This window comes from Carcharhinus amblyrhynchos, chromosome 8 (genome assembly GCF_965287045.1).
Source record: "Carcharhinus amblyrhynchos chromosome 8, sCarAmb.v2.hapA, whole genome shotgun sequence".
Taxonomy (NCBI): Eukaryota; Metazoa; Chordata; class Chondrichthyes; order Carcharhiniformes; family Carcharhinidae; genus Carcharhinus; species Carcharhinus amblyrhynchos.
In genome coordinates this window covers 42,260,529-42,277,064 of record NC_137331.1, presented here as the reverse complement: position 1 = coordinate 42,277,064, position 16,536 = coordinate 42,260,529, and the positions used below count along the sequence as shown (strand labels likewise).

The window sequence follows — 16,536 nt, the reverse complement described above, 5'->3', positions numbered from 1 at the left end:
AGGACACATTAAAGAACTCCAAAACCTTGGTGGAAGAGTGGGGATGTAAGGAGCATCACAAAGGGGGGGACAGGTCGATGGGTTTCAGGAGAGAATTCCAGAGCTTAGGGCACCCAGGCACGTCTGCCAATGGTGGAGACGTTTAAAATCAGGAATGTGCAAAGAGTCCAGAATTGAAGGAGCGCAGGAATCTCTGAGGTTTGTAGGGCACAGAGAGGGATCATGTCGGGATTTGGGGAATAAAGTGAACAGGGATCTTAAAATCTAAGGTGTTACTGGGCTGAGAGCAAGTGTAGGTCAGTAAGCGATGGGGTGAAGCTTATAGCAGCTGAGTTTAGATGAAACAAAAACGGAAAATGCAGGTCTGACAGCATCTGTGGAGAGAGGATAGAGCTAACATTTTGAATCTAGATGATGTTATGGTTCAGGTCGGAAACTCCAAGGTGTTTTATGGAGCCCACCTGGATCATAAGTTTTGCATTTTGAATTTGGCTAGGATAAGCATGGTCAGTTTCACATCAGGTAAGATTCAAATGACCCACTAGGGCATTTTGCTCAAACAAAATTTGTTCAAGAATATAAGATGTATAAGTAAGAAAATTAGCAAGAACTTTTATCAATTACAAACACAAAACAAATCACTACTGTGTATAACCCTTAACAAATACATCTAATGTGTTCCAATCAAACCAATTCCATAGACAAAAGACTCTTTTCACAGGTTTAACACAGCAAAGACTAAGGCTCATGTGATACTGAACTTGAATCCTTTGGATGACGTCTGCTGTTCTCTAGATAGACTCCAAACAGTTTGAAGTCAGAACAGCTTCCCAGACCAGGGGGACTCGCTGGTTAAGCCACCAACAGCAGATTTTCTACTCTAGAAACGTTTTCACCTAAGCAGCAGAATTTCCCAAATTCAGAGAGAGAGACAGACAGACAGACAGACACTGTTTTCAGTCTGCTGTCCGCTCCCTTCTAAAATATGCACTGCTTGCCAAAAAAATGGTTGAATTCCCTAGGAAGGAAAAAAGACCTGATCAGGACCCTTAACCTTCCTCCTAACAATGCAGGACCATAAAACCAACCCCAGAGTAAACATAAACAACCCCAGTTAAACCACTTCAAGAGTAATAAAGGGACTCATCATAGTCAGCCTGGCAACAATGAGAAAACAAACTGAAAAAGTTTGCTTACAACTACAGAGTGCATGATTTAAAATACACACTTCTTAAAGGTACACTAACGTCACAATGACCCTTTGTCAGAGCTAAGAGCAAAGAAAATCAGGAAAGATTTATACTATGAGGGTGAAGGGGGGCTGTAATTGGATAAAGCGAATGTAAATGAGGATGAAGAAGGATAAGAAAGATGCTAAAAGTGATCATTAAGTGATCAGAATGTGTGCCTGTATATATAAACCCTTTTCAATGCTGAAATATATTCAGATTATTTTCTTATAGTCAATGTACAAATCTAATCTCCTTTACATTACTTCTCATTGAGGAGGCAGTAGTGTAGTGGTATTGTCACTGGACTAGTAATCCAGAGACCCAGGGTAACGCCCTGGGGACCCAAGTTCAAATCCCACCACGACAGATGGTGAAATTTGAATTCAGTAAAAGCCTGGAATTAAAAGTCTATTGATCATGAAACTATTGTCAATTGTTGGAAAAACTCATCTGGTTCACTAATGTCCTTTAGGGAAGGAAATCTGCCGTCCTTACCCGGTCTGGCCTACATGTGACTCCAAAGCCACAGCAATTTGGTTGACTCTCAACTGCCCTCGGGCAACTAGGGGTGGGCAATAAATGCTGGCCAGCCAGCGACACCCATGTCCCATGAATGAATAAAAATAATTGTCTGTTAAAGTTCTCATATAGATATTAGTGTTCTGGTTCAAAAGCTAACTAATAGCAATGGCTTTTCATGTTCCACTTTGACAGACACAATACCTGGTGTCCTCTGGCAATGGCAAGACCTGGTGGCACAGTGGTTGGCAATGCTGTCTCAGAGTACCATGGACCAGGGTTCAATTCCAGCCTTGGGTCACTGTCTATGTGGAGTTTGCACATTCTCCCTGTGTCTGCATGGGTTTCCTCCATGTTTCCTCCCACACTCCAAAGATTTGCAGTTTGGGTGGATTGGCCATGGTAAATTGCCCCTTAGTGCCCCAAGATATGTGGATTGAATGAATTGGCCATGCTAAATTGCCCCTTAGGGCCCTAAGATGTTCAGGTTAGAGGGGTTAGCAGGGTAAATACGTGGGATTACGGATATAGAGTCTGGGTGGGTTTCTCTGGAAAGTTAGTGATCCCCTAGCATCAAAGGGAGACATGGAATTTCCTACTGGAAATCTGACAGAACAGAGTTGGGCTGATTAGCTTCAATGCATCAACACTGTGTTACACTGCTGATTTTGGAGCTCTGGGCTTCAATAGTAAACCCCCTCGACAGATGGGAGTGGGTTGACAGGATTAAATTGTCAAATGCCTGGAATACCAATACCAACCCACCGCACACATTGCTATTTTTGACAGCATGGGGAGACAGAGTGTTTCAGGAACGTGTTTAAAGTGGGACCATGCTTGGGAGCCTGATTTTAAACTCACTGTAACTGCATGGATTTCCCAGAGGTCGGAAAACTCGGTAGTAATGGGGTGAAGCGGGTCGTGCAGGATTAGTTCCAGGAAGCAGCAGACGTTTCCAGCACTGCTGGAGGACCGGGAGGAACAAGAGTGCTCCCCCCACAGGCCATTTGAGGAATCCTGATTAAAATGTGCCTGATCTTTCACCAAGATTTACTTTGTGGTATTCTGTTTGCATTCCAGTTCCAGCTGCAAGGATTTGATATTTCCTGTTCCACGTCACATGCAAACAGAGACAAGTGTTGTGAATTGCCAGCCCTGGTGAGTACAGAGTAAAATCAAATATTTTTAAGGCAGACGTCGATAGATTCTTGAGAAGTTATGGGAGCAGGCGGGAATGTGGATCTTAATGAATAGCAGAGCAGGCTCGAGGGGCCGAGGGTAAGGATAGTATCTGTGCAGGTACTATCTGTACATTTGTGTATATTTATAATTTTGGAGACATGGAGATTAATCCGAGCGTGGGTAGAATTAATGACAGTTAACTCAGGAATTGCCAATTCTGCAGTTGATTCTGAGTAAATTGAGGCAGCACAGTGGTTAGAACTGCTGCCTCACAGCACCAGAGACCCAGGTTCAATTCTGGCTTTGGGTCACTGTCTGTGTGAAGTCTGCATGTTCTCCCCGTGTCTGCGTGGGTTTCTGCCAGATGCTCCAGGTTCCTCCCACAGTCCAAAGATATGCAGATTAGGTGGATTGGCCATGCTAAAGTGACCCTTAGTGTTAGGAGGATTAACAGGGTTGGGTCACAGGGCATGGGTGGGAGTTATGGTCCGTGCAGACTTGATAGGCTGAATGGCCTCCATCTGCACTCCAGATTGGACCGATTTGTCCATTCACTGAAATTAATTGGTGCAAAATTGTCGGAGGAATCTTTCCAAAACTGACTTCCCTCCATTCAGGCCAACCTAGGCCTATAGCTCCATCTTTAGTTCCTTCAACAAGGGCAAGTGATGGCCTGGTGGTATTATCACTAGACTATTAATCCAGAAACTCCGCTAATACTCTGGGGACCCAGGTTCAAATCCCGCCACAGCAGATGGTGAAATTTGAATTCAATAAAAAAATCTCAAATTAAGAATCTATTGATGATCATGAAACCATTGTCAGAAAAACCCATCTGGTTCACTAATGCCTTTTCGGGAAGGAAATCTGCTGTCCTTAGTCTGGCCTCAATGTGCCTCCGAGCCAATGTAGTTGACTCTCAACTGTTCTCTGAAATGGCCTAGCAAGACATTCAGTTCAAGGGTGATCAGGGATGGGCAATAAACGCTGGCCAGCGACACCCATGCCCCACAAATGAATTTTTAAAAAGTCCCAATGTCTTGGCCCTTTTGTCATAATAATCTCTCCCTCTCATGGGCAGCACAGTGGTTAACACTGCTGCCTCAAAGTGCCAGGGACCCGAGTTCAATCCCAGCCTTGGGTCACTGTCTGTGCGGAGTCTGCACACATTCTCCCCGTGTCTGCGTGGGTTTCTTCCGGGTGCTCCGGTTTCCTCCCACAGTCCAAAGATGTGTGGGTTAAGTTGATTGGCCATGCTAAATTGTCAGGGGGGATTCACAGGTGCTTGCCCCCATAAATGTGTGGGATTACAGGAATAGGGCTTGAGTGGAATTGTGGCTGGTACAGACTCGATGAGCCAAATGGCCTCCTTCTGTACAGTAGGGATTGTATGATCACGGACGTTTTGTTTTGTGCTTTGTGCTCCACTTCTCCTGTCTCTGGACTTCCTTAAGACTGGTTACATTGCTAATTGTTTCCAATTTGGGTGAAAGATCAGCCCCCTGATCTCCACAGATGCTGCCTGACTCAGAATCTTTCTTTGGGTTTGATCTGAGATTTCCAGCATCAGCAGTAAATTACATTTGTAATGTTTCTGCTCGATGACCTTTCACCAGAACCTGTGTGGTGTACCCTCCCTAAAGCCCAGGCCACTTCGAATGGCGCAAAGCCCAACACTGCACATGGTGTAAATGTAGTTCCCCATCCCTTTAAACTCACCGCTTCACTTCTATATTCTAGATTTACAACTTGTAGTGGGATTGTAACGATTTTCATTTGCTGAGTTACGAAAACTGACTGTCCGCTATTTTCACTCATTCGGTAGTTGGAGTTACTACCCCCCCACCACCGCATGCCCCACACTCCTTCCCCCCAAGGTTTTTCTTGTGTAAGTGTGTGGTCTAGGCAGGCTGCAGTTGCGAGTTCCTGTTCACCCGTCATACAAGCGTCCCAAGTCAAATGTCCGCTGCGGACAGCTTTATTAAAAAGGTTGTGTTTCCAACAGCTGTCAGAATGGGATGGGACCAAACACCTGCCTTTGGAAATTCAATCCCAAAATATTAAAGCACCCAAAGAGCTCAGGATTGTGGGAAGTGTAACACCGGCCAGGAGAAACCTGGAATTGTTGAATCTGGATGAACATGCTGGGGAGTCAATGTGAATGGTCATCTGTCTCTCAGGGGTGGTCTTCATGGAAACAAGGGAAAGGGCTTGGTGTGCACACAGAAATCCATATCAATTGTTAGTTCCCACCCCACCCGCACCTTGCTGCCAGGGAGGCAGTTGATGCCCCACTTGTGCAGACATCTTTAACCTGTCATTTTGCTCTATGACATGCCATTGGTGCAGCCATCAGCACACTTCCCCTGACCCTGATGGAGCACTGATTTGTGGGGCCGATGCAGGAAAGACCAGGGGAGTGTGACTACTTGGTTATTGCTTTCAAAGAGTGGCACAGGCACAATGGGCCAGATTATTTGTTAAATCTTTCATGGGGTGTGACCCTCATTGGCAAGCTCAGCAGTGGAACCATCGAATCCCTACAATGCAGATGGAGGCCACTCAGCCCGTCGAGTCTGCACCAACCCTCAGAAAGAGCATTCTACCCATGTCCGTTCCCCCATCCCATTCCTGTGACCCCTCGCATTGATCATGGCCAATCCACCTAACCTGCACATCTTTGGTCTGTGGGAAAAAACCGGAGCGCTCAGAGGAAAGTGACCCAAGGTCGCAATTGAACCTGGGTCCCTGTGCTGTGAAGTAGCAGTATTCCTGTCCCTAATTGCCCTTGAAATGACTTTCAGAGGGGCAGTTAAAAGTCAACCACATTGCTGTGAGTCTGGAGTCACATGTAGGCCAGCCCAGGTAAGAATGGCAAATTTCCTTCCCTAAAGGAACCAGGGAATCAGATGGGTTTTTACAACAATCACTGGTGGTTGTCATGGTCACCATTACTGAGACCTGGATTTCAATTCCAGATTTTTATTCGTAAATTGAACTAAACGCCACCAGCTGCTATGATGAGATTTGAACCTGTGACCCCAGGATCTGAGGCTTCGGGCTGACTGGTCCAATGAAATTATCACAATGCCACCATCTCCCCTGTGGTCTTTTTCTGTGTTACAAGGCTCTGTGAATAACTTGAGTACAAGATTGGTACAATTTGATTTGATTTATTACTGTCACAGGTATTAGTATGCAGAGAAAAGTATTATTTCTTGTGCACGAGACAAACAAAGCATACCATTCACAGAGAAGGAAAGGAGTGGGTGCAGAATGTAGTGTTACAGTCATAGGAATTACGGCATTGATAGAATATTTTTGTATTGGAGAGTTTAAAAGAGTTAGAATAAAGTTTTAGAAGCTCAGAACGAGAGTAAAAGATAGAATTAGAAGGAATGCTGGGCACAGCTTGCAAGAAGTCACCACATTCTGCCGTGCACCGGGTTTAATGTTATGTTTATGTTATTTGAATCCTTGTGAATTCCTGGATGCTGGTGGTCAGTGCAGACCCCCATATGTGAATTTCAATGCAAATGGGATGAGTTTGGCATGGCTGACCTTCTCAAATTAATTTACCATGCAAGTGTGGTGCCTTCCACATAATCTATCATTAAACAAAGCTGAGACAGCAATCGATTTAGAGGAAAAACAGTGGCCAAGGAATGGGAACATATTGTGGCCAGATTCATCAACACTGTATAAATGAACGAGATCTGTGGACCCCCTCCCCCGTGGCCTGAACATAGCTTTATTCCCAATAACTCCACCTGACTAGCACTGTGAATACTTACAAAAGCAAATCAGGAGAGAACAAAAAAAACATATCTGTTCATTGAGAAAATAAATCTCATCTTTGCCGGCTTGAGAAAATAATTCAGAAAGAATGTCCCTGATGGTGGGGGAGTCCAGAGTTAGGGGTCATAGTTTGAGGATAAAGGGGTAAACCTTTTAGAACCAAGGTGAGGAGAAATTTCTTCACCCAGAGGGTGGTGAATGTGTGGAATTCACTACTGCAGAATGTAGTTGAGGCCCAAACATTGTCTAATTTCAGGACAAAATTAGATATAGTTCTTGGGACTAAAGAGATCAATGGATATTGAATTTGATGATCAGCTGTGGTCATAATGAATGGCAGAGCAGACTCAAAGGGCTGAATGGCCTCCTCCTGCTTCTAGTTTCTATGTTTCTATAATTTGCAATGCATTCCAGCTCTTAAATGTCTGATGTTAAAAGCATTAATATAAGCGACAAGCACAGAATCCTACCTAGTGCTTCCTATAAAACACTTGTAATAGTTTATCATATATAGGCTGTTTTATTTCCAGATTTTTCCTCATTTCTGTAAGTTAGTACCCTTGTTGGTTTGGTGATCAGCAAAAAAAACAGAGAGACGAGGAGAATTTTTGCTAAAACGGGGCAGGTATTTCCTCCTCAGAGCCTCTGTGGGGCGATTCGACCAATCAGAGTGGGCCTGAGCCTCTGCTCAGTTGAACCGGGTCCCCATCCAGAGCCCAAGGTGTCGCTGTGATGGAGACCTAGTTATATCAAGCAGAGGTTCTCTGCCTCTGTCTGTCATCGTGCATATGATTCATTGCAACGTTTTTCATTTCAGAGAGATGAAGCGAACTGCCCCGCTCTGCCGCACGCCTGTACTTGTTCTCAAGACAGCAAGGGACCACCGGGACCTCTGGGACCTCCCGTAAGACACAGTAACTGATTAGAAAAACTATAACTGGATAAAACACTTTAGTTTTGAAGTAAAGAGTCAATCATATTTGGCAGACCTTGTTCGTAAAATGTGGCTCACAGTAGTCACATTATGTTTGTGTAGATATTGTGGTTGGTATGGTCTGTGGGACCCTGTGCTTTATGAATAGAGGCATTGGTTATCAAGACAAAGACTTCATGTTAAACCTTTGTACATCACTATTTAGACCCCAGCTGGAATATTGTTTCCAATCCTGGGCACCAGACCTTGGCAAGACGGTCAGGACCTTGGAGAGGGCAGAGAGGAGGTTCGGCAGAATTATACAAGAATGAGAGACTTCAGTCATGGAATCATAAAATCTCACAGTATAGAAGGAGGCCATTGAGCTCATCGAGTTTGTGTCGGCCACAGTCCCACCCAGGCTCTATTCCCACAACCCCACATATTTAACCTGCTAATCCCCTGACACTAGGGTCAATTGAACAAAGCCAATTAACCGAAATCTGCACATCTTTGGAGTGTGGGAGGAAACCGGAGCATCCGGAGGAAACCCATGCAGACACAAGGAGAACGTGCGAACTCCACACAGGCAGTGACCCAATCTGGGACTTGAACCAAGTCCCTGGAGCTGTGAAGCAGCAGTGCTAACCACTGTGCCACCATGCTGCCTCAGCCAATGAGGAGAGACTGGAGAAGCTGGGATTGTTCTTCTTAGAGAACAGAATGTTCTCCCAACACTGCTGCTTTTTAATTTTGTAAGAACCCAACGTTCGACTGGGTGGCACATATGTCGAGTGAGATGAGGCGTACAGGTATCCAGGTAGAAACAAGTGACAGGGATCCTAGATTTCCTAATAGAGGGTGTTAAGAAAACAAGTGAGTGAGTGAGGCAGAAGGGGTCTTCAAGGAGTCTGGAGCTGAGGGGTGGAGTAGCTGTGAGTGATCCACAATATGGGAGAGGATCTACAATATGGGAGCAAGGTTAACAGATGGATGGAATAGGCATGTGCCATGCCTGATCTCAACATTTCCACTGGGATCCCATCCCATGTTTATATGATGTCACATGTATTAGTATACAGTGAAAAATATTGTTTCTTGCGCACTATACAGACAAAGCATATCGTACAAAGAGAAGGAAAAAGAGTGCAGAATATAGTGTAATAGCTAGAATATAGAGAAAGATCAACTTAGTGCAAGGTAGGTCCATTAAAAAATCTGATGACAGTAGGGAAGAAACTGTTCTTGAGTTGGTTGGTACGTGACCTCAGACTTTTGTATCTTTTTCCCAATGGAAGAAAGTGGAAAATAATATATCCGGGGTGCGTGGGGTCCTTAATTATGCTGGTTGCTTTTCCGAGGCATTGGGAAGGGTAGACGCAGTCAATGGATAGGAGGCTGATTTATGTGATGGATTGTGCTAAATTCATGACCCTTTGTAGTTTCTTGCAGTCTTGGGCAGAGCAGGAGCCATACCAAGCTGTGATACAACCAGAAAGGTTGCTTTCTATGGTGCATCTGTAAAAGTTGGTGAGAGTCGTAGCTGACATGCCAAATTTCCTTAGAATTGTGAGCAAGTAGAGGCGTTGGTGGCCTTTCTTAACTGTAGTGTTGGCATGGGGGGATCAGGACAGGTTGTTAGTGAGCTGGACACCTAAAAACCTGAAAGTCTCGACCATTTCTATTGTCCCCAATGATGTAGACAGGAGAATTTTATGTCCTGAGAGATGAGAACAGTGAGAGATGACCCCTGATGAGGGTCTTTAAAGATTATGAAAGTGTTTGACAGGGTAAACATGAAGAAGAATGTGGGGAAATTCAAAACAAGGGAGTGTAAGTATAAGATATTCACTAATAAATCCAACTGGGAACTCAGGAGCAACTTGTTTATCCAGGGGGCATTGGGAATGTGGAACTCGCTGTCACAGAGTGGTTAAGGTGAATAGTGTCGATGTATTTAAGGGAAGCTTGTCACGAATAGGATAAGGAAGGGATAGAGATATAAATCAATCAGCTTAGATGAGGTGATCTTGTGAAGAAGTTTAAATTTATTTATTAGTGTCACAAGTAGGCTTACATTAACACTGCAATGAAGTTACTGTGAAAATCCCCTAGTTGCCACATTATGGTGCCTATTTGGGTATACTGAGGGAATATTTAGCATGACAAATGCACTTAACCAGCATGGATTTCGGAATGTGGGAGGAAACCAGAGCACCCGGAGGAAATCCATGTGGACGTGGGGAGAGTGTGCAAACTCCACACAGACAGTGACCCGAACCGCAATTTGAATCTAGGTCCCTGGCGCTGTGAGGCAGCAGTGCTAACCACTGTGCTACCATGCCACCAGGAGGCTTATATGGAACATTAACACTACAATGGACATGTTGGGTCAAATGGCCTGTGTCTGTGGTGTAAGTTCTAAGTATTATCCTTCTCTCTGATCAGATTCAACGTTACATTGCAAGCAAATCTTTTTCAAAGCACGAAAGTAAAGGTTTGTTGGTGAGCGGTGTTGATTTCATGTCTCGACACAGTCCCGAAGAGTAGACGAGAGAAATGACATGACTACACAGGAATGTTGAAGAGACTACTTTGTCACTTATTAGCCCAATTGTCAGACAATAATTCCATCCAAATATTTGACACAACACCAAGGATAGCGTGAGCAAGGCTTTAGCAATTTGTTTGACATCTGGATCTTTCAATTGGACCTTAGTGTCTTCACATCACAGTTAATATCTTTCATATCAAATATATTCACTTTGTCCTGCTGCATCGCACCAAAATTCAAGGAATGTGGCTTCTTGTGCAGTCCAACCAGGAGATTTGGCATATTGAATTTACAGAAGAGTGTCTGGCTGTTGGTCAATTTTCATTCAGTTTTAAATTTATTTACAAAGTGAAATAAATGTTTCACTATCCCAGTGTCAGTAAGTGTCTCTTTTTGAGAATTGATGAACTGATAGTTCTTAGTAATTGTCCAACGCATGGTCTTACCTGTGTACGCTTAAACTAAAGTTATACAGTTACCACTGCCCAGGAGTAGGTTCACACACCAGGGGGCGAATCTTCCTGTTCCACCCGCCACGGGAATCGTAGGAGGCAACCATGGAAAGGGCGCGATTTTCCAGTTTCAGGATAAGCAGGGCCAGAAAATCCCGTCTGAGGTGTTAGAGTCAGCTACACAGACCATTTAGTTTCCTATCTGTTTGGCAGCTGTGCCTTCGTTGGGTGGCTCTCTCTCCTCTGGTTCAGAACATTTGCAGATTCAACTTGAGAGATTTGAACACAAAATCCCAGCTGATGTTCCCAGTGGAATGCTGAGGGAATGCTGCACTGCCAGTGATGCCATCCTTCAGATGAAGTGTTAAACCAAGGCCACGCCTGCCGTCTCTGGAGGGCACGAATCATCCGATGGCACTATTTTGAAAAAGGGGAGAAGTACTCCCCAGTGTCCTGGTCAGTGCCCTTCATTGAAACAGACTTTCTGGTCAGTTGTCACATTACTGTTTGTGGGATCTTCCTGTGCACAAATTGGCTGCGTCAGTCAGTGTCTATAATTCAAAAGTACTTCATTGGCTGTGAAGCACTTTGAGATGTCCAGGGACGGTGAAAGGTGCTATGGAAATGCAAGTTCCTCTTAATCCGTTGAGGAAAGGCCCATTAGAGCCTTTACCCATCACACCCAGTGTGTGTTGTCCCATACCAGGAGTATAAGTGTGGAAAGCAAGCCTTTCTGAGTTACTGCTGTCCATACTACATCCATAAAGGTGGAAAGCACAGATACAAACAATTCAACAAAAACTACACACGTTTACATGTCCATCCATTTGGACAGTGAGTTAGAGCCAGAACCTCATTCAGCTAAAGGCCACGAACTGAGATTGACAATTCACAATAGTAAAGATCCAGATAAACCCTTCTCCTGTCACCCCACAATGCCACAAAGCACACTGTGCCAAGTCACCTCTGGCTTGTTGCTTCTACCCATTATCATGGAAGATGATATTATGGGTGGCACAGTGGTTAGCACTGTTGCCTCACAGCGCCAAGGACCTGGGTTCAATTCCTGGCTTGGGTGACTGTCTATATGGAGTTTCATGTTCTCCCCTTGTCTGCGTGGGTTTCCTCCAGGTGCTCTGGTTTCCTCCCACAGTCTGAAAGATGTGCTGGTTAGGTTGATAGGCCATACTAAATTTCCCCTTAGTGTTAGGGGGATTAACAGGGTAAATACATGGGGTATGCGGATAGGGCCTGGGTGGAATTGCTATTGTTGCAGGTTCGATGGGCCCAATGGCACTATAGGGATTCTATGATCCTATGATGGGCTAATGGCAACCAATCCTTTTCAAATGGGTGTCTTCCTATGGTTTACTTTTGCTGGTGTCTGAAGAGGCCATTCCCTGTGATGCTAGCTCTGCCACAGGTGAAGCCAGCAAGTGTTGCGTTTGGCGCTGGCATCTGTTGCCAAACCACTGTTACCGCTGGAGATGGGGGTGGCGGGTGTCAGTAAAATACTAGATTTGCATGCAAGGCCCATCTATATTGGATTACACGGATTACATCGCAGGTCACAAACACTGGGACTCATTTGAAGAGGGATGGAATTAAAAAGCAGAGAGATGATTGTCCAACTTGTATAGAGCCTTGGTTAAATCACACCTGGAGTTACTGTGAACAATTCTAGTCTCTATCTCATAAAAAGGATGTAGGGGTAGAGAATCATAGAATCCGACAGTGCAGAAGGAGGCCATTCGGCCCATCAAGTCTGCATCGACGACAATTCCACCCGGCCCTATCCCCATAACCCCACATATTTACCCCACTAATCTCTCTAACCTACACATCCCGGGACACTAAGAGGCATTTTAGACCAGAAGACCATAAGACAGGAGCAGAATTAGGCCACTCAGCACATTGAGTCTGCTCCACCATTCAATCATGGCTGATATTTTTCTCATCACCATTCTCCTGCGTTTTCCCCCAACCCTTAATCTCCTTATTAATCAAGAACCTGTCTATCTCTGTCTTAAAGACACTCAATGATCTGGCCTCCACAGCCTTCTGTGGCAAAGAGTTCCACAGATTCGCCACTCTCTGGCTGAAGAAATCCCTCCTCATCTCTGTTTTAAAGAATCATCCCTTTAGCCTGAGGTTGTGCCCACAGGTTCCAGTTTTTCCTACTAGTGGAAACATCCTCTCTATGTCCACTCTGTCTAGGTCTCGCAGTACCCTGTAAGTTTCAATAAGATCCCCCCTCATCCTTCTAAACTCCAACGAGTACAGACTCAGAGTCCTCAACCATTCCTCATATGACAAGCTCTTCATTCCAGGGATCATTCTTGTGAACCTCCTCTGGAGCTTTTCCAAGGCCAGATATCCTTCCTTAAATATGGAACCCAAAACTGCTCACAATACTCCAATGGGGTCTGACCAGAGCCTTATACAGCCTCAGAAGTACATCCCTGCCCTTGTATTCTAGCCCTCTCGACATGAATGCTAACATTGCATTTGCCTTTCCGCACATCTTTGGACTGTGGGAGGAAACCCACACAGATAGGGGACGAACATGCAGATTCTGCACAGTCACCCGAGCCAGGAATTGAACCCAGGTCCCTAGAGCTGTGAGGCAGCAGTGCTAACCACTGTGCCACCGTGCCACCCCTCTTGGGAAGATGCAAAGTAGGTTTATAGTTACAATACCTGAACTGTTAGGCTATGCCCATCAGGAAAGATTGAATAGAACAAAGAAAAGTGCAGCTCAGGAACGTGCCCTTCAGCCCTCCAAGCCCGTGCTTATCATGATGCCCTAACTAAAGTAAAGAACAAATCTTCTGCCCTTACTCGGTCCATATCCCTCTATTCCCTCCCTATTCATGTACCCAGAATAGGCTCCAGGAAAGTGAAGGCTGAGGGGTGGTTGAGACCTTTAACATTAAAATAGACATAAAGAGGGCATTTCCACTTGTGGGGAAGACATGAAGAAAGAGCCATAAGTGTAAGATAATCACTAAATTAAACAGGGATCTCAGGAGAGTGGTGAGAATGTGGAACTCTCTACCACAGGGTAGTGGTTGAGCTGAATAATATGGACATATTTCAGGAGAAACTGAGTATAGACTAGGAAGAAATGGAACAGAAGGATATGCTAATGGAGGGGTGTGAAGAGGGGATGGGAAGAGGTTTGAATGGACTCAAACTAGCTTGGACAGGTTGTGCCAAATGTCATGTTTCTGTGCTGCAACTATTTTGAAATTTGAAAAATATTTTTTAATGTACTTGTGGATTGTGATTTTAATTTTGATTTGCAGTCTCTTGCACAGATACATGTGGAATGGATTTGCTGTAATATCACTTTAATGCGTATTTTACAGGGTGGCCCTGGATTGAGAGGCCCCAGAGGAGTGAAAGGAGAGCCAGGTCAAAGGGTAAGAGATCCTTTTAAAATCTATTGGGTCAAAGGGTAAGAGATCCCTTTACAAATCTACTGGGTCAAAGAGTAGGTGATCTGTTTATAGATCTACTAGAAATTCATGAAATCAGTCATGGATCTGATTTATAATTATCCCATTTTAGATAAATACCCATGTCAGTACATAGCGAATCAGGTAAGTATGGCACTCCTGTCACAGATTCAGAATCACAGTGCTCAAACTTTGCAATGTTCCCAATCTCTTGGTGAAAAATGTTAGCATTGGCTGACCGCTATCCAAATCTCTGTTTGTGCTCTGCACCAAGAGGTTATAATATACGTGATAATGGTGACCTTCGATAATGATTAACAGGGCTGACTTGTATGTGTGAAATCTCCTTTTGTTTTGTGACAGGGTCCAGAAGGTTTGCGAGGTGAGATTGGACCCACCGGCCTACAGGGGCAACCTGGCCCCCAAGGACCAAGTGGACTTTCTATTCAGGGACTGCCGGTGGGTTCATGTTGTCAGGGACTGGGCCACACAACAACACTTGTCTGAGATCAGCTTGAGGTTCACTGTTGAATGTTTCTTTCCTTGTTAGAACAGATTGGATTTGAAATTGGTCTTTGGAGAATAAAATGAATGGGCTCATAGCCAGCTGAATCCAGGGTGAATCTGCTGCATGGTGTGTAAGGCCTCAGAGTAAATGGATTTAATAAGCTTATAGCTAATCAGACTCATAGCCAATCAGGTTCATGGCCAATTAGACACACAACCAATCAGACTCATAGTTAATCAAGTTCCCACCATACGCGAGCCATAACAAATACAAGTTTGCTTTTCTCAATTGTGAAGTGTACGTGCGTGTGCTTATGTATATGTGTGTATGCATGCATGCATACATGTGTGTATAAGCGAGTCTGTGCATGCATATGTGCATGTGTGTATGCAAGCGAGTGTGCAAGCATGTGTGTGCATGTGTGCGAGTATGTATGCATGTGTATATATGTGTGTGAACGAGCATGTGCATACACAATGTGTGTGTTTGCGCGTGTGTGCATATGTGCAAGCATGCATATGTGTCTGTGTGTGTGCATGTCAGCATTGGTTTTCACTGTGTTGTGTAGCGCAGAATGAAATTATAAAGGAATCTATATAAAAAGTATTTCTAGTTTCACTATAAACAGTATAATGTAGAAATGTGCAGCTGTGTTGTTCACGATTGAATCGTGTCTTCCTTCATTCTGTTAGGGCAGCAGCGGTGAGAAAGGTGAGAAAGGAGATATTGGACCCCTGGGTCACCAGGTATGAGTTCCATTTGATGATAGATTTCAGTTGCAATTTAGAAATGTTATTTATTAATATAAGTAATTTGCTTTATATTAGCTAATCGTACAGTTATTCCATTTCAATAGCTAGCTTTATGTTAAAATGTTATTTCTGCGTGTCTAAAGCAGATTGATTGAGAAGGTGTACATTTCTGCAAGAATTTGCTTGATAAGGTGGAACAAATCTGCTTCAATGTTTTCTTAGTTCTGGAGCTATGGGCATGTTCCAATTGGCTGGGAAATATTACTGGAGGCTGCTGGACTTGTTTCAACTATTTGAATTTGATTATTGCAAATACGTAAAGGAGTAACTGATCTACAAGCTGATAAATGTGAATGCAATCTATATTTGTAGCCAAGCTTCCGGACTTTTCTGTTATTACTTAACCTTGAAGGCAGTATCTTGTGCTTTGCAGGGAGTTGGTGTCTATGCTCATGTCAAAATGTTGTATGACCCTGGAAGCCGTCGCAGCTAAACCTTTGTTTTTATGCAATATAAAACTAAACACCAGAAAAGCAATATTTCACAGTGACCTGAGTGTGGGTTCCAGTCCCACTTCACATCTGAACACAAAGTCCAGACTGACCCTCACAGTGCAGCAGTGAGGGAGTGCTGTCTTTCAGATGAGTTATTAAACCGAGGGCCCACCAGCCCCCTCAATCTGATGAAATGGACCCCATGGCATTATTCGGAAGAAGATCAGGGGAGTTTTCCCACACACTGATCAATATGTACCCCTCGATGGAAAGATGACCTGGTTGTTTATTTCGTTGCGGTTTGTGAGGGTTTGCTGTGTTCTTTGTCGCTTTCTCTACATTACAGCAGTGGCTACTCCTCACAAAGGACAATCAATCAGGAAAAAAAATTAAATGTGAAAGATACTATATAAATTCAAGGTTTTCTGTATTTTTTAAAAATTGTACTAAACCTCATTCTGTTACTGATGCCACCCCATTGGCATTGGGACTATTGGTAAAAGAGAAAGGGCTACACATTCACAGGATGGTTTAAAAATTGCAATTTTTTTTTCTCTAGGTGGGGTAAGAGGAAAGGCAGTCATGTGACCCTATACATATTTACAGCCCTGCCTGCCATGGGAATCGGAGCGAGTGAGGGATGGACAGTGGGAAAGTCCATTGACCTCAGG

The 16,536-nt window shown here is 44.1% G+C and overlaps 1 protein-coding gene across 7 annotated transcripts in view; it reads left to right on the top strand.

Annotated features, from left to right (window-relative positions):
• The window catches only part of col14a1a (collagen, type XIV, alpha 1a), a 209,903-nt gene that overhangs the window by 153,230 nt on the left and 40,137 nt on the right, over positions 1-16,536 (top strand). For all 7 annotated transcript variants that reach the window (XM_080193948.1, XM_080193945.1, XM_080193944.1 and 4 more), the window contains 5 exons: positions 2,832-2,909; positions 7,549-7,635; positions 14,022-14,075; positions 14,475-14,570; positions 15,312-15,365. In XM_080193948.1, coding sequence (XP_080050074.1) covers positions 2,832-2,909; positions 7,549-7,635; positions 14,022-14,075; positions 14,475-14,570; positions 15,312-15,365 — 369 coding nt within the window. The remainder of the gene's footprint in view (positions 1-2,831; positions 2,910-7,548; positions 7,636-14,021; positions 14,076-14,474; positions 14,571-15,311; positions 15,366-16,536) is intronic.